Genomic DNA, 18,583 nt, shown 5'->3' on the forward strand with positions numbered 1-18,583 from the left:
AGGCAAAGCCTTAGTTAAGTTTCAAATTCCAAATTTGAAAGGATTCAAGAATATTTATTAATTTTTCAAATGGGATTTTTTAAAACAAGGCACTTGTAAACAAGCCAACCATTTATTAAATCTCCTTTATTCAACGTAACAAAATTATTGGTGCTAACATTTATTGCAGCTTGACACTCCTGGTCATAATTGTTCCACATTTTATTATGAATGGCATTTTCTCATAACTACTTAGAACAGTGGTTCCCAAACTTGGCAACTTTAAGACTTGTGGACTTCAACTCCCAGAGTTCTCCAGACAGAAGAGCTAGCTGGAGAATTCTGGGAGTTGAAGTCCACAAGTCTTAAAGTTGCCAAGTTTGGGAACCACTGACTTAGAAGAAGGGTATTTGGCAAAAAAGAAAAAAATGAAATGCTTCCTCAACTTATGAAAATACACCTGTAACATATACCAAAGGAGAGCTAAATCGCTCAACAATGCACCATAATTACATACCATGGCTTTGCACCAAAGACAACGCCAGTCTTGCAAGCGTAGGACACTGCCACATGTTTTATCACACACTGTACATTTGGCACTCACAGGTAGATTTCCTTCCAGCCACTGATGTGGCATTGAAATCTGTTCAACCAAAATTAATTTTTCAACAAGACAGTTTTAAGAGCCATTACAATATAAACAGATATTGCTTCTTATGTTGAACACACAAATCCCTTATTTTATAACACTTTCAATAATAGCATATATTCATGTAGTTTGGAATACAGATCTGCCTTCTTAAATGCCTAAAATAGCTCTGGTGGATTAAATCAGGATTGTAGGATAGAATGCATATTTCCGGGCAAATTTTTAGAAATCTGACAGTCAGCTTACCAGTTCATCTTGTGGGTTCCCATGAAAACTAAATACCGTATTTTTGGGAGTATAGGGCACACATAAGACGCACCAAGGTTTTGAAGAGGCAAATTTAAAAAAAGTAGGTAGGTAGATAGATAGAGGGATAAGAGAGGGAGAGAAAGAGAGAGAAATACAGTAGGGAGGGAGGGAGGGAGAGAGAGTAATTAGGTAGGTAGGTAGATAGATAAAGGGATAGAGAGAGCAAAATAGAGAGAGATAGAGAGGGAGTGAGTGTAGGTAGGTAGGTAGAGGGAGAGAGAGAGAAATAAAGAGATAGAGAGAGAAATACAGTAGATAGGTAGGTAGGGAGAGAGAGTAGGTAGGTTGGTAGGTAGAGGGATAGAGAGAGAAATACAGTAGATAGGTAAGGAGAGAGTAGTTAGGTAGGTAGGTAGAGAAAGGGATAGAGAGAGAGAAATAGAGAGAAATACAGTAGGTAAGTAGGGAGAGGGAGTGTAGGTGGATAAGTAGAGAGATAGAGAAAGAGAAATAGAGAGAAATACAGTAGATAGGGGGAGAGAGAGAGAGTAGTTAGTTAGTTAGGTAGGTAGATAAAAGGATATATAGAGAGAAAATAGAGTGAGAGAGAGAGAAATACAGTAGATAGGTAGGGAGTGTGTGTTTGTGTGTAGGTAGGTAGGTAGGTAGAGGGATAGAGAGAGAAAAATAGAGGTAGACAGAAATACAGTAGATAGCTAGGTGTTTCTGCTGGTACAGCACTTGATCAATATAATTCTCATCAATCAGTCAAACAGCTTTCCAAAAGGGGGAAAACGTTTTTGCACTCTGCAAACCTCCCCAAAATGGCCCATTTTTCACGAAAACGGGCCTGTTCCCCCTCGCGCAAAAAGACATGAATAGCCTTGGGAGGGCTTGCAGAGTGCTCGGGTGGGGGGGAAGCAAAAACAAGCAAAAAATGGCCAATTTTTCACAAAAATTGGCCCATTTTTTGTCAAAAATATTGCATGCATAGCCTTATGGAGGCTTATAGAGTGCTGCTGGGGGCTGTGAGGAAATGGCCTGTTTTTTGCTCATTTCTACCTTCCCAGCCCCCAGGAGCTCTCTAAAAGCCTCCATAATGGTATGCACGGCCATTTTGGTGAAGCGGCGGGGCTTCGGGATGCAAAAAATGCTGTATTCAGTGTATAAGGTGGCGAGGTGGCGCAGTGGTTAAATGCAGCACTGCAGGCTACTGCTAGATCAGCAGTTCAGCGGTTCAAATCTCACCGGCTCAGGGTTGACTCAGCCTTCCATCCTTCCGAGGTGGGTAAAATGAGGACCCGGATTGTTGGGGGCAATATGCTGACTCTCTGTAAACCGCTTAGAGAGGGCTGAAAGCCCTATGAAGCGGTATATAAGTCTACTGCTATTGCTATTGCTATTGCTATAAGACACACCCACCAATTTTCATCCTTTTTTGGGGGGGAAAGGTGAATCTTATACCGAAAAATACGACAGTCAACTATACTTTCTTCTTTTCCTAAAATTTTTCTTATGTTCTTATTTAGAGAAGAAGAGAAATGAGGAACTCTTTCCCTGCTTCTTAACATATTCAAATATTAGTGCAACTTACAGAAATCAATCTCTCTTTCTCTCTCTCTCTCAAACTCTTTAAATCAGGTTAAACAAACAAGACAGGATGAATTTCTGCAAGAGTTTAAAGAAGGTAGGAAGCAGCAGCAGAGATTTTACTTGAAGCTCTTTTTTTACAGCAGTATCAGTTAGAGAAGCACTTCTATACCACACTTTATACATCTATCATGGGGCTCAAAGAACATAAAATATCTTTTTTCAGTCTCACTATTGCTAGGTATGATTTATTGTTTAGTCAAAGATGAATGAAAAAAGTTATCACCTCTTCTTCAAGGCTTATTGAATTCCAAAGAACTTGGAAAGAGCCAGGCAAGATATTCTTCAAATGTCTGTTTGGCATTTCTTTGATTATTGGATTGATATATTTCCATCATTTCAAGATCACCAACAATTTCTAACCTCAGGAGTAGCTGCCATTTTTAAGTAAACAGCATACAATAGTTTCTGAACTGGATGAAGTGGGAGCATCATAGAAATGTTAGAAAAAAATAAATACTCATGCACTCCAGAAAGTTAAAAATATTCCTCACTGAAACCTTCAGACTGTCTTAGCAGGGAAGTTCCCTATTCATTGTGCTTTCAATACCCTTGGTAAAAAAAACACCCTTTGAAAAATGTTATTTTACATACCCCATCTTCCTCTTCAATGATATCCTTCCCAATGGATGCCAGCGTTGTCCATTTGCAGTTATTAGTTGCCCGGACAGCACATCTCTTATGAGCCTTAAATTTGCACACTAACAACAACAAAAAAAGCGTGTGTGTATTGGGAAAAGCACATAATGTATTAAACTGTAAGAAATTGTATTTCTCGTCTTTTGCATTCTTCATTTTTGGTGTCGGATTTTGTTTATTTATTTTTGGTTTGGGGCCAGTTTCTTACTTATTGGCAGAATCAAGAATCCATAAACTGGAAGCACCTATAGAATCAAATCCTAACATGTTTTACTCATTACTATTTATAACTACAGCCATTTAATTTTTTATGAGTTTTATCAGCCTCTTTGCCAAATATCAGAGTATAAAATAAAATACTTCACTTCTATTAAAATTATTTTTATATTATCTAATTAATGGATAATAGATTTTATAAGTTAATGTAAGCCCATAATTTCATGTGAAAAATGAAGTTATTATAAATAAATATTTACCTTCACAGGACAGCCCATGAGATGTGACCCCAGATAATGCCTCTCGACACACATTGCAGTATGTTGGACGTGCATGCGAGCAAGCATACCAGTTATGCATTCCTGAAAAATGGTCCATACTGTACTGGGTAGACTGCAAATTAAATTTTAAAAAAAACTGAAGATGATTTAAAAATAAATATAACTTAAAATAAAATACTCATTTCAGTTTTATGAATCATGTTTTGTTTCAATACAAAGTTTATTAAATACAGAAAAACTGAGGAGTAAGAATGTCATTTCATAATTCAAGTGAGGAAAAAAAGGTAAATAAACTGAACAGTACAGTGGGGAGAATATAAGAAATGGATCTATATTTTTAACAAACATTACCTCAAAATGTTCACGATTCTGTACAGTTTTTAGTGCAGCAATCCAGTCTTCCATTTCTTTTCTGTTGTCAGCACATAAAATGAGTTTTCGACATGGGGTAATAACCTGTAAGGTAAGAACATTGTGTCCAAATCCCAGAAATACTAGATAAGAAGGGAAACAACAAACACCTATCTTATTAGAGTTTCAATTTTCAAAATAGCAGATTACTTTATCAGAGGTTTTGATTCTGGAGAGATAAAAGTATGCTATGATACTCTAGGATAACACTTTTTGTATAGTTTATGGGAAACTGTCCAGAGTGACTCTAAGTAAATGTGTCAGTGCAACATATAATCATAGTATTAGTATATGATTAGAGATACAAGTGAGCAGAGATATCCTATTGCGCACATTCATTAACAGTCTGCCCCCCCCCAATTCTACATAATATTTCATTCAAACTCAACACGGCCCCTGAGACATGAAGACACATTTACATACTATAATTAGAGTTTAAAACAATGTCTGAGGAAACAAAGTAAGCTATTTTGAAGGTTTACACAAAAAGAGTTAAAACTCAAGAGATTCTCTTGAGGATAGAAACAATAACAACTATAAAAACCCCAAGACTATCCCTTTCCCAACTTTGAACTGCTCCAAACATTCTCCATTCATTGTAACATAGCAGCATGATACTCTCCCAACCACTTTTACCACCATAGGTATGCAATTTGCCTTGGTTCAATTGATAAAACTTTCCTTTTCAAACAGTAAAAATTTGCATTCCTATATTAGAGAAATGAATCCATGTCTTCAGCTTTTGAAATATATGTCATGCAATTTTCAATATATAAACAGATAAATAATGCTATGTGTTTCACAGATACACATACAAAGAGGGGTCAATCAAAGTAATGAGCTACAGTGCAGTATAATTACACACACCAAAAACGGGTGGTGCACAGTGGTTACAATGCAGTATTGCAGGCTAAATCTGCCAACTGCTAGCAATTCGATCCTGACCGATTCAAGGTTGACTGAGCCTTCATCTTCTGAGATAAGTCAAATGAGGACCAAGATTGTTGGGGGCAATTTGCTGATTCTGTAAATCACTTAGAGAAGTCTGTAAAGCAATGTGAAGTGGTATATAAATTTAAGTGCTATTGTTATTGCTATATTTCTCATTTGTGTGACTATATTATCTAATATGGCCTAACAGATTCTGGCTAGTTCCCAAAAAAGAACCTATGTTAACTAACATACACACTTTACAGAAACATAATAATATCCATTCTCTGACTTCTGTTTTACTTACAAATCATCCTAAATATAACAGAACAATTACTCTTCTGTGTTCTTGTTTTGAAAACTGAGAATCACAAATCTTGCTTATATAGGGAAACTGGCAATGAATCTGATCTACAATAAATCCTGAACCATCTTTTGCCTATTTGTGAAGCAAAGAGCACAAGAACAATGCATTCTTTCCACATTGTTTAAACTATATTACTTTAGTAGAAGCCAAACAATCTAATTTACTGAGCCATACATTAAATCAGCTATATGCTCAACCCTACAAAGACGAAAGGATTTCTTTATCCAAAGCTCCTGAGCTGCCAAGTAATGGATAATAAGTATGGAAGTAGCGACAGAAGGTAGCATTCTATGAGGCATATATAATTTGCCACAGAAAGACAAAGATACAATGAAATTAGCACATTAAGAATTTGTAATATCAACCCGACAGAGGACTCCTGAAAGAAAACAGTGACTGTTGCTTGAATGTGTTACATTTTCTTTGTATTTTATAATCTCTAATTTCTGAATTTTGTAATTTATAGTAAGATAAATCTATGACAATATTTAGCCATTTTTAAAGATAGGATTTTTCCCAGAATCAACATAATCTGGGACTGAATAGTTTGAGTTACCATGACCAACTTAATTGAGAAGTAAAATTATGGCTACAAAAGGCAGATTATGCCTTTTCTCAATCTGAATTGCAATTCTATTTCCTAGTATGTGTTAATGAGAATGCATTAAAATTAAAGGAAAAAGTCAATTAATGAAAAGAAATGAGATGGAAAATCATATAGAATACATAAAATTGTGATAGAACATAGTAGTCTGGATTCCCAGGAGAGAGGGGGTACAGTTCAGAGCACTAAGAGGCAGCTCAGTTCAGATAGTTTGTATGACACAAAGAGGGTGAAAGATAAACCCTTTCGAATAGTTTTCAAAATATATGCTTAATGTAGATACTTGAATGCTTCACTTTGGCAAGATTCTGTGTACAGGTATGGAATAATAAAATAATCTGCTTAGAAGTATCATCATGAGTTTCCCACTTTTGGATCCAACAAAAAATAGATTATTCCCAGTTTAAGATTATTAAATGCACACTGTAGAGCACTAAGCAGCAGAACCAAGGGCTTCCTAAAAGATACGGCCCTGAAGCAAGGTATAATAATCTCAGGCCTACTAAATCCCAACACAGGCCACAGCCAAAACATATACTATACAGGTAAATCAAGACAGTAAATCATCCAGCAGGCTAATGACCAAATCAAACACAAGCATGCCATCAAAAAAGGAATGTATAGGACACATTTTTCTGGAAGATTACTTTATAAACAGGAAAAGTTACAGATGAGATTAATCTCAAATGCAATCTGGGAATCCATGACAGGATATAAAAATAACCATGTACCCTTTATCGCTATTAGTCCCCCTTTACAGACATCATACAGATACAGGAAACATACAGACAAAAATATCCTGCAAAATAAATACACAAAAGGGTTGATCTAATTAAGCAATCCTAAAATTACAATGCATACATAAAAACAGTCTATATATACAGACAGCTGAATTCCAGCATGTTCTATAATAAGAGCCTACTATTTTTTTGACTAGGAATGATGAAGATTGTAGTCCAAGTCATCTGAGTGGCACCAAATTACAAAAGACAGACCAAGTGAAAATATTTTAAAAAATTACTGTACAAGAATATAGACTAAATATTTTCTAAAAGTATTTTATTATGATAAAAAGGGGAAAAATTGGAAAATTATCCTAAAAATAAAGAAAAATACTACCTACTTTACAATTGTGTTGAAGAGTTTAGATGGGTTTAGTCAATTTTTAAAATTCTGAATGAATTTGAAATTGCTTCAATGATTTTAAATTTTTCTACTGACAGGTTTTATATACATTATTTTTAAATGTGATTATTAACAATCTGATTTGAATATGAAAAAGTAACTAGATCAATCTTTATGTGCTTATAATGTAAAACAATTGTCATCTATGATTAAAACATAAGATTCATGACCGAAACGTATCAGATTCAAATTCTTTCAATTCTTATTTGTCTTTCATTATCATACACACAACGTATTTACTAATTCATGTTGAAAAACCAGTATGAAGCACAGAGAATAAAATATAAGAATACAAAACATATATAACAATCATCATATTGCTTCCATGCTCAATTAGCTTATTGAAGATAAAATGCATATTAAGCCAAAACTTAAATGCTGTTTTAGATTGAAAGTCACCACCATCTGACACAAATTTTATGTATACTGTCATTCTACCTCAGAGCAATCTAAATATATTCAATAATCAAAATTTTCTTATCATTGCTAATCTCATTCAAATAAACATAAGCCTTTAAAGAAAAAAACTGAAGAAAAATGAATAAGAGTAAAATGAGTATGTGAAATAACTTTCCTTATTTCAAAATGCTAAATTAATCTCTATGTTCCCCATTTTATTTTTATTGTTAAAACAATCTCTTTTTAAAAATTCATTTCCAAAGAGAAAGAAATTTAAGATTTATTGTTTCATTTTGATTCTTTCACTGTATCAGTATAATTTTCCCAATATTTGTCAAGTGCTCTGAACATTTTCCAAAAAGAAATAAGGGCTTTGTAAAACATGTAGTAAATGTCCTTTTATCGAGACAAATGACACAATGACCAAGAGAGAGAAAAGCAAATAAATGTTACATTCGCTGGGTCTAGATTGGCTTAAAATATGTAGAAACATACCTCACACAAGGTAGTCAAAATGAATCTGCTAAATATAGCTATCCTGATGCAGCCGGCTTCTGAAAACAGCCAATACTAGTGTGTGACAGAGACTGATAAGTATAGCTGTTTCCTCTTTACTCACATCCTGCTTCGACACAGCTTTAACACAACTCTTATTTGGAGTTCCCAAGAATTTCAGAACTTTAAAAACAAGCTATAAGTAGGATATAAAATAAAATGCAATTCTGCAAATAAAATTGACTAATAACTTTTGTGTTTAACAGCCACATTATTCATGTCAAAGTTAGAACTACACACTTCTGTTACTTCAATTACTATTCAGGTCCCATTTAATATATTTTTTTATCAGTGAGGACATAAGGAAAATCAGGAAATTCTCACCAGCACAATTATAAAATAAAAGATTTGATGGGACAAACACATCAAAGTAGTAACCAAAGAGTAGATGGAAGCCTCTAACGTAAGACTAACAATTTAATTAAACATAGCATTAAAGATATATCCATCTCACAAAACGAAAACAGAGAATGACAACTGTTGGGGCTCAAATTTGTGTCACTATCTAAGAAACTCACCACAAGGAAAAGAACCCAAGTGATAAATCACAGATCTGACTCCAAAAGCACATAAAGAATGGAATTAAAAACAATTCATAGAGTAAAAGCCGTGATTTGGAGAAAAATCTCAAAAGATACATACATATAAACATGAACTATTGAAATAAACTGAGGCAAAACTAATCTTGCCCTCCAATGGAAAAATGGATCCATTTTGAGGAATTAGTCCAAAGCACAAAAAAATCAAGTTTCAAAAGAAACATTTCAGAACTAAAAACTACTGAACTTTCTACAATTGCTCATATACAAAGGCAAAAGGCCACAGAGTTATTTTTCCTTCCTTTTCTCTTTTTTAAAAGAAAAATTGAACTGGTTGGCTGGGCATATAAAAAAAAATGAATTTCCAATCTGCTTCTTTTTCAGAGAATATGTATTCATTTGAGACTCGGGAATGCTACAGAATGGAAGGCATGAGGACACAGTATCACAGTTGAGCTTCAGGGCATATAAAAAATTAAACAGGAGTACAGGATTCAGCAGGTAAGGGCAGAGATGATGGGATACAGTGGTATTCACAGATACAAATGACTGATCTTAAGCTTACTTTTTATTACAATTGTCAAATACATTCTCTAGTACAGTGGTGGCTAACCCTTTTATAAAGCTGTGACAAAACTGTGTGTGTGTGCGTGCAATTGTGCATGCGTCCCCACCCACCTGCGTGAGCAACCCCCAACCTGCACATGCGCAAGCAACCCTCCCACTGTGCATGTGAAAATGGCCTCCCCCGGCCTTCTGGAAAGCCGAAAATTAGCTGGCCTGTGCATGCATGCACGCCAGAGCTGAGGACTGCCATGCTGGCAAATATGGTATCCATGTGCCACCTGTGACATGTGTGTCAAAGGTTCGCCATCATGGTTCTAGTATAATGAAAAGCTGGAGCAGTTGCTGACTTGTAATCAGATTAGTTTTTACTATGATATAATTTTCTAAAATATGCCAATAAACAGTGATGTAAGTGATATTTCTACGCGGAGATTAAAATATAAGAAAGTAATCCCCAAATGTATACAAATTTATATAAAATTAACAATAAATAGAATACTATAATCCAAATATAAAAATGAATAGGCAGTTATAAATCATTTTCCTACAACACCTTCATCAAATTGAAAAAATTGCTATAAAAACATCCAAAATATTGGATGCTTTGAGAGTTATATGTGAAATGAGCCTTAAATATAGAATTTAATATTTTTGCAAGCTTATCTTTTATCAGTCATTTAATATCTTTTGCAAAAAACTTCAACTTACTATGGTATGTAATTATTTTTCTCTAGACTCTTGTTTCAAACTCTCCAAATATGTCATAGCTCATCATCTCAATTATAGCTTATACTGGTAATTATTTCGGTAAAGTTAGAATTGGTGACTTCTTTTACATTGAGAACTTCAACTGAAGATCATCTATTAAATACTATAAGCCAAAAATATGTAAAAACATATGTTTTTCCCTCTTTTTGACAACTTCCTCTGTCCAAGACAAATACATAACTAGTTTCTTTTATCCTTGTCCCTCAACTTCTTTCCCCAGAGATCTGAACTGATCACTTAGACATGCTAGGTTTTTATGGTAAAGCTTAGGATGTCAGTTTGCCAACTTCCACTACAAAACAAAGCTTTGCCTCCCAATGAAGTTCAATGCAAATCAATATTCCCGGGGGGGAGGGAGAAGACTATACAAATTGGCAAATAGATTCTGATCTACCATTAAATTTTACTAGAAAAGAATTAAACAATTATTTAGGGTAGCTATTTTGCCTCTATTACCATGAATAAGCAAAAACACTTTCTTTAGCCACAGAGACAAAAATGTGATCTGATTAACATTACTCATAATGTTACAACTGCTATTGGGTATGTATACTTACAATAATGCTAAGCATATCTAGTGCAGCATTGCAGGTTTCATTTTATGTAGTAAAAAAAAATTACTTAAAACATAAGTAAACTTACAAAACTTGCTTGACCTGGAAAAAAAAAGAATGACAAAGAACTGTTTGAACAGGAAGTAATGAGGGTTTTAAAACATTACCTTTAGCTCTTTGAAAAACTCTCTGTACCTCACCTTAACTTGTTCAAATAAAATGTGAGACTGTAGTAACAAGTGAAACAACTTTCTGATTGCTTCCTTGTTAATATTTATCATTCAGCCTCACCCATAGTTAATTCCATATTCCATATTGCTCTCTCTGCCTTATCTTTTCTTATTTTGCAGTAAAGTTGCTGACATGAGACTGCATTCTCTGGGAAGAGAGTCCTCTCCCAGCTCAGGGTCAAATTCCTTTCTCTAGCTCTAAGACAATTTTAAACAAACCAGAGTTGTAGCAAAACTAATAAAAGATCCATACAGTAATTGGAAAAATGCAAAAGAAACAGTCTCTTTCTAACCCAAATCTCAGAAAACTAAAATATGATTTAGAAATCCCTAAGCATATTCCTCATTTTGAAACTTAAATTTCAGTAGCCAAATAAGTTTCATTTTCTTATGGATTTAGATCTGGCATGTTCCTTTCAAATTAGTTGCATGAGTAACCAACACTCTTCCTGAAGGGGTTCCTATGTCTTAATGGGTTAGAACAGGGGTGTCAAATTTGATTTAATTGAGGGCAGCATCAGGTTGTGTTTGACCTTGGGGGCAGGGGTGGTCGTGGCCAGGGTACGTGTGGCCAGCTCGACATTCAATCATGTCAGGGGCACCTGTGGTGGCCCAAACACTCTGCCAGCGAAAATGGGCTCCCAAGCTCTGTTTTCAGATGCGACGTTCTCCTGCAATCCTCTGCCAGTGAAAATGGAGCTCATAAAGGCCGCAGGTGGCCCTCCTGAGTTCTGTTTTCGCTGGCAGAGGCACTGTGGCTCGGTCCTTCACTGTTTTCAGGGTGGGCCTGTGGGCCAGATCTAAGCACCCTGCAGGCCGGATCAGGTCCCTGGGCCTTGAGTTTGACACCCTTGGATTAGAATGATATTCCTAAAAATTACAAATACAGACCAAATTCACTTGTTATATAAGTTAACGCAGCCTTCAGGATGGAAGTCTCATGCCCTGCAGATATTTTGCTCTTCAATTTCAGCAATTTTTTGCCGTTCTCCATTCTGGCTGATGGAGGTCAATGTAAAATAGCTGGAGGATATCTATATCTATATCTATATCTATATCTATATCTATATCTATATCTATATCTATATCTATATCTATCTATCTATCTATCTATCTATCTATCTATCTATCATCTATCTATCTATCCATATATATCTATATATATATGCACGTTGCGGCCCAGCAGGAGCTGTTGGAGCTGCTGCCAGACTCCGACAGCGAGGGGTCTTATGAGTCGGCCCTGGACAGGGTGCCGACTCCGAGCAGGGTGAGGAGAGACTGGTTGGCCACCAGGTGGCGGCAGAGCATTGGATCAGAGGGAGTGTTCAGGAAAACATGTGTGAGTTGTTTTAGGATGCACGCCGTCGAAGGGCTACTCGGCGAAAGGAGCAACTGCGTAATTGTAGGAGATGATTGCGCTTAGCTGATGGTGATTAAGATCCTCTCCTGATTATAAAAGAGACTGTTTGTGCCACGCCCTGTTGGCAGGAGTCAACGTTCACGAGTCAGAGAAACCAACTTGGAGAAGTGGTTTGCTGTGAGAGCTTGTTTGTATTGACTAGGTTTGTAAGAATTACTGTCAGAGTGCTTATCTCTTGTTTATTTTGGGCTTGCAGCCAATGAGAGTCTGGACTGATTAAAAGTATTCTTATTTACGTTTCCTTGTGGCTTTCGTTCCTTAACGGAGAAGGGGGGGGTCATACACACACACACACTTTATTTACGGTCACAGACCAAAACACGAGTACTACAAAAGAGACATAAGAAAATTGACCATAGCATCATAGCAATCAGTCACCAAAAGCTTAACTAAGGGAAGTTACAGTGTTCTCCTCTAATGGTTACAGCTCTTAAGAAAAAATTGGAAACCTGAGAGGTGATGTATGAGGAGCCATCTCCAAGGCTATATACAAACAAATTATAGCCATTAGGTCTAGAAGGGACAATTTCAAGAAGAGACAGTAACTTAGATCTGTCTGCGTTATACATGGGGCAAAATAGAAGGATGTGCTCCACAGTTTCGACCTCGGCTCTGTCACAAGAGCATAGCCACTCATTAATCGGGAGCCTCTTAACACGACCATCCAAAAGTGCTGAGGGCAAGACATTAAAGCGAGCTAGGGAAAAAGCTCTTCTATACTTGGGAATAGTTAAAGTATAAAAATTGGAAACCATCCTCAATCCATAATTATTAAGTTGGTTGAGAGTCAGGGAGGAGCAAGTTTTGTTGGCTCCGGCTCGTAGATATTGTAAATCAATGTCCACAAGCCGTTGGACTACCCTAGATTGGGCGTCCTTAAGGCTGTAGTTTACCAAGGCATCCTCCGTAAAACTTAGCAGATGTAGTTTCTTCAGCAGCTCTTTCTCCCAGCGAGAAATATGGGACTCCACAAACGGCAGGGAGAGGTAACTGCCAGGAACTGCCAGAAAAACCATTTAAAGGTGTTAGTCCAGCCATACATTCCACCAATCGAATGCCCAGTTCCAGGTACATCGGGGCAAAACCAACACAAGGGGGAAGACCCAGAAGTTTTCTGAGAAAAGCAGCCTTTGATCTTTCAATGCAATCCTTGAAGCCCCATATCCATATGGGAATACCGTGAAGGGTTTGGGCCAAAGTTTTGGCTTTGTAAATACGTAGGGCAGAAGGAATGAACTGGCCATCCTGGGTATAAAAGAATCTTAAAATCTGCTGGTGACTACAGGAGGCCGAGTTCAGCACCTTGGTTCGCTGTCTAGTCCAGGCACCGGTGTTCTGAAGGAGAACCACATCATCAGCGTAAAGAAGAAGCAGGATCTTTGTAGTTGTTAGCTTTGGGGCGTGGGACTCAATATGTCCAATGTAACCGGCAAGGTCAGATTAAAATATATTAAACAAAAGAGGAACCAGAACACATCCCTGCCTTACTCCATTCTTAATTGGGCTAGGATTAGAGAGTTCTCCCTGCAGACCACACCTGACCTGGCTGGAGGTCTGATTGTACAAGGACCTAATTAAGAACAACAAACATCTGTCAATAGAACTTTTAAGCAGTTTTGACCACAACAGATCCCTAGGGACTGAGTCAAACGCTGACTTTAGGTTGATGAAAGCAGTGAAGAGTTTGCCACCTGGTATAGTAATATATTTGTCGACCAGGTGTGCTAGGACAAAGCAGTGATCCAGTGTGGCACAACCCGCTTTAAACCCAATTTGTTTGGCACCAATAATATTGGATTCCTCAACCCAAGTGAGGAGTCTGCGATGGAGATATTTAGCAGACAATTTCCCAAGAATGGAGAGCAGGCTTATGGGGCGATAGTCAGCTGGGTTGTTTCTATTTCCTCGTTTAAAAACTGGCACAATAATTGCTAAGCTCCAGGAGGTAGGTACCCTGCCAGAGGAATTAATATACATAAAGAGTCTTGCCAAAAGAGGAATGCACCATTCAGGATTGGATTTTAGTAGATCAGGGGGAATAGCATCAGGGCCAGGAGCTTTGCCTGACTTGAGTTCGGAGATAATCTCGGTGATCTCAGCATGGGTCACAGGTTGCCAGTCAGGGGGGCTACAGGAGACAGCTGTGGGTCAGGCACGGTCGAACTTGCTGACGCCTGATAAATTGCCAAGAAATGGTTTTCCCAATCTCTGTTAGAGATACAGCAGAGAGGGAGTTCCTGATGGCCCGGCAAAGAGCTGGCAGCAATTTGCCAAAATAATCAGGTGTCCTTCTGCTGGATGGAGGAGAAGTAGATCCCATTTCTCTCTCTCTTTAGCTTTCTTTTTCTTAGCAATTAATCCTTTGTACTCCTGCTTCAGGCGGTAGTAGTCCTCTGGTGGGCGTTTGTCCCCTCGGTTGCGGTAGAGCAGGTAAATCCATTTAATCTGGTTCCTAAGCATCAGGCAATCTTTGTCAAACCAAGAGTAACTTTGTGATTGATATAGACTACTCGGCCCACAGACAGATATAGACTACTCGGCCCACAAGCTTCCTTTGGACACTGTTAATTAGTGATTCAAAGGCCAAGACTATCTCCAAGCCACTACTTGCTAGTACCTGAGTATACAAGTTGAGACACTCCGGAGATGATGAAAAGGAGTGAAACTTTCTTTCAGTATTGGGAGACCATTTGATCCTCCTTGTGTACGAGGCCACATAGGGATCTAATATCTGAGGGCCCCTAGGGAGATGTACATTTGAAAAAAGCTCAATAATTGTAACCAGGGGGTAGTGGTCGCTCTCCAGAAGACAGTCCACATAAAAAGCACGGACTGCCTCTCTTAAAGGTTGAGATACCAGCACAAAATCAATAACACTACTCCCACATAAGGAACTAAAAGTAAATTTGCCAGCCAGATCACCTAGGACACGCCCATTAAGAATTATCTTGTTATGTTGGGCTGCTAGAAGGGCTAACTGAATGCCAGCAAAATCTGTTAATTCGTCCTTAGAATGTCTGGCTAAAGTCAGATGACCTATGGCCTGGAGTGTTTCTTGGGGTAGCCTCTATCGCTGGGGGGACTTGAGCTCCCAGATGGGCGTTAAAGTCACCCCCTATAAGGATGCATAATGCTGGGAATTTAGTTTTCATATAAGTAATATAGTTCTCCAGCGTGCCCCATTGAGCCTTGATATCGGCTTGCCTCCTCGTCGGGGTAAGATAAATACTGAACACTAACAGTTTGCTTTGTCCTTTCTTAATTAAAAGCGCCATAGCTAAAGAGCCACAGGGGGGTAGTTCCTGTCTCCACTTTCAAAGAAGTACAGACCAAACAAGCTAGACCACCCTTAGGCCTCCCTGCCGTAGATTGTCTAATAGCGGCCAATGAAATGGCCGTAAACTCTGGAAAGGATATCTTATCATAAGCCCAGGTCTCCTGGAGCAGGATCACATCACATGAATGGATATAATTAGCAAATTCTGTAGTACCACACCTTCGCCTCCAGCCTGCAATGTTCCACGAAAGGCATTTGAGGGGGGGGGGGGCACCAGGTTTACTAGTCATTCTGTGTGGTTAATTTTCTCCAGAGCACCCTTTGGATCCAAAAAAATACATCCATTATTAGATGGCAGGGTCATTCTCTTGCGAGGCAAAAGCAGGGGAAAAGAGAGGGGAGGCGAGCCTTGCTCATGGAGCTGTAAGGCTCTAAATGCACTCCAGTTCGTACTTGACTGGTTGCTTAGCTGGAAGGTATTCAGCAAGCGGAGTTGCCCTGCATCTCCAGATTTACGAATTAAACATTTTGGAGAAAACGCCAATGGAGCTTCTGCTGGTAAATTAGTATAAACTCCCTGAGGTCCAAAGGAATCCTTGTCAGAGAGTGATAGACTCCAAAGCTTGAACTTAACTGCATCCGGATGCTTTATGATTTGGGCTCTTTCCGATTGAGGAAGCGCACTAAAGGAGCCAAAGAGCCGTGTCTCCTCCTGGTTCCAGAAGCCGTCCTGACACAGATCAGTCCCATAGATAGGTGGAATCCCAGAGACATTGACCTGGAACCCATCTACGAAGAGACCTTGGGTGCCCTGAGCTGATGTCGCTTCTTTTGGGGCAACCTCTTCCCAGCTGATCAAATCAAGGGAAGCTTCCTGGTAAGTTGTTACATGCTGCGAGGGGCTGATTTGGCCAGTTGTAGGAGGAGCAGTTAGCCTACCGTCTGACAGAACGCCAGCTGAGGGTTTTGCAGAAGTAGGTATATAACTAATACATGGTGCAATATCCAGAATAGCATTCAAAGTTGGCTCATTAATATATGCCACTGAGGATTTTTGGGGGGCAATAAATCTCCTGCCACTCACAAGTTGTCGATTACTCAAAAGTGGCTTAATCAATATATCTTTGAAGACTCTTCTTGACAAAATGCCAAAGGATCTTAACCAGGATCCTCTTCTGAACAGTAGTTTTGGAATGTTAGAATTATCGAAACTAAGTAGCACTCTGGGACAGTATTCAGGGGAGGGTAAAGGTTCAACCTTCTTCAAATCATCAGCTTTTAGCCCCAATAACTTTAATAGATGACCCCTCACCAGCTGTATTGAACTCCAGTAAGGTAAATTGCCATTAATGGGATTAATGATGAGGGCCACCTGTTTTGGCTGTAAGACCAGGCGGCTATTCGCGCCATAGGATGCGGAATTCAGTCTGTTGGTAGAATTTCGTTGACCAGGATTTCATTGGCCAGTGCTTTTATTAAAGCTTTTCCTGGGATTTGGCTGGGAACGCCCTGTCGCCTCCACAGACTGCCGAGAGATCATCCTAGAACACCCATTGGTAGTCCAGGAGACTAAGTAGTTTAAAGTACTTACTATTCTATCAAGCTGGAGCTGAATGCTTGCTGTAGTTTCTGCAACGAGAAAAGATTGCTGAGCCAAAAGTTCTACAAGGGTAGGCTCATGCAAGAGGTGGTTAGGAGCCGCAGTTTTCAAGTAAGTCTTCATTCTCAGCTTGGGGGCAACGCCTTCAAAAGCTCCCCGACCAGAAGACCAAGCCAAAACAAAGTCCTCAATCTTAGATTGCTTCAAGAAAGGCTGAAAAGCCAAGTCAACAGGAGATCTGCTGCCCAGCTTCTTCTCCAATCCTTTTTAGGGCCTCCATTGGGGCAGGCACTCATAGTTTCCTCCTTCTCATTCCTTTCAACTCGGCGTAGTCCGAGAAGATTCTGTTGCTCCTGGGAGTTGTGTGGCTCTTCTGCAGCATCCGCATCCCGCCTCAAACTGAAGGATATTAGATTGACTATCCAGACAATCTCTCATGAGAATTAGGTAAGAATATACCAAATTTGTAAAACTGAAATATATTCTACCATTGCAGCTTTAAAAAAAAGGCAATGGCAATAAGGACTTTGTAGACCATATCTGCATTATCATTATAAATTAGATTATTAAACACAATCTACTCATTTATTGAAGTTGATTCTGAATTGTTTGTTATATAAATTGCCATTACAAATGTCAATCTAGGATAGGGGTAGTCAACCTTTTAATACCTACCGCCCACTTTTGTATCTCTGTTAGTAGTAAAATTTTCTAACCGCCCACCGGTTCCACAGTAATGGTGATTTATAAAGTAAGGAAGTCAATTAAATTAAAAAAAGGAAAGTGCTTCAGTATCGGACAAAACCCCTACCGCCCACCATAAAAGCTGGAATGCCCACAAGTGGGCGGTAGTGACCAGGTTGACTACCACTGATCTAGGATATCTATATTGCTGGTTTAGGTGTTAAAATGCCACCCTGACATCCTTGAAAGACGTTTAGTATACTCGAGGATAAAAGGAAAACAGAGAGATAAGCCAAGTGACCCAAACAGGAAATGTAATATAATATAAAATAAAAACTGGCTCTTGCTCTATTTGCAGCTTTGCAAACAAATTACAAAGATATGCCGAGAACAAAAGAACATAACACAGTTCAATGTTCCTGTTTAATTCCATTCACATTTTAAAGTATATTTTAATGTAAAATTTAAATTTAAAATTAATTATTTCATTGGGTTAATGATGGTAAAAAAATAAATATCTTTCATAAATATATTGCCAACAGAAAACAATATATATAGCTCAGGGTTGAACTGTAGAGTCCTTAGTAATCTCTGAACACCAATCAAGCTTGGAGAGCACCAAGGACTCCATAATAAATATATTAAAACCTATATATCACATACAATGGAACCATGATGTTTATAAAATTATGATGTTTATAAAATTAAAACGTTCTTATTAGAAAGGAACAATAAACCAAATAAAAAAGCTATATTAAAAATAAGGCTGTGTTTGTTCAGTTTTATACAGTTTCTAGAATCTGGGTTTCTTATTTTATATTTACAGGATT

The 18,583-nt window shown here is 38.0% G+C and overlaps 1 protein-coding gene across 2 annotated transcripts in view; it reads right to left on the bottom strand.

Annotated features, from left to right (window-relative positions):
• The window catches only part of DGKD (diacylglycerol kinase delta), an 89,231-nt gene that overhangs the window by 34,085 nt on the left and 36,563 nt on the right, over window positions 1-18,583 (bottom strand). For both annotated transcript variants that reach the window (XM_032225123.1, XM_032225122.1), the window contains exons 4-7: window positions 4,015-4,119; window positions 3,643-3,775; window positions 3,122-3,228; window positions 497-622 (exon numbers count right to left, since the gene is read on the bottom strand). In XM_032225123.1, coding sequence (XP_032081014.1) covers window positions 497-622; window positions 3,122-3,228; window positions 3,643-3,775; window positions 4,015-4,119 — 471 coding nt within the window. The remainder of the gene's footprint in view (window positions 1-496; window positions 623-3,121; window positions 3,229-3,642; window positions 3,776-4,014; window positions 4,120-18,583) is intronic.

The sequence above is a fragment of the Thamnophis elegans genome, chromosome 10, assembly GCF_009769535.1.
Source record: "Thamnophis elegans isolate rThaEle1 chromosome 10, rThaEle1.pri, whole genome shotgun sequence".
NCBI classification, from domain to species: Eukaryota; Metazoa; Chordata; class Lepidosauria; order Squamata; family Colubridae; genus Thamnophis; species Thamnophis elegans.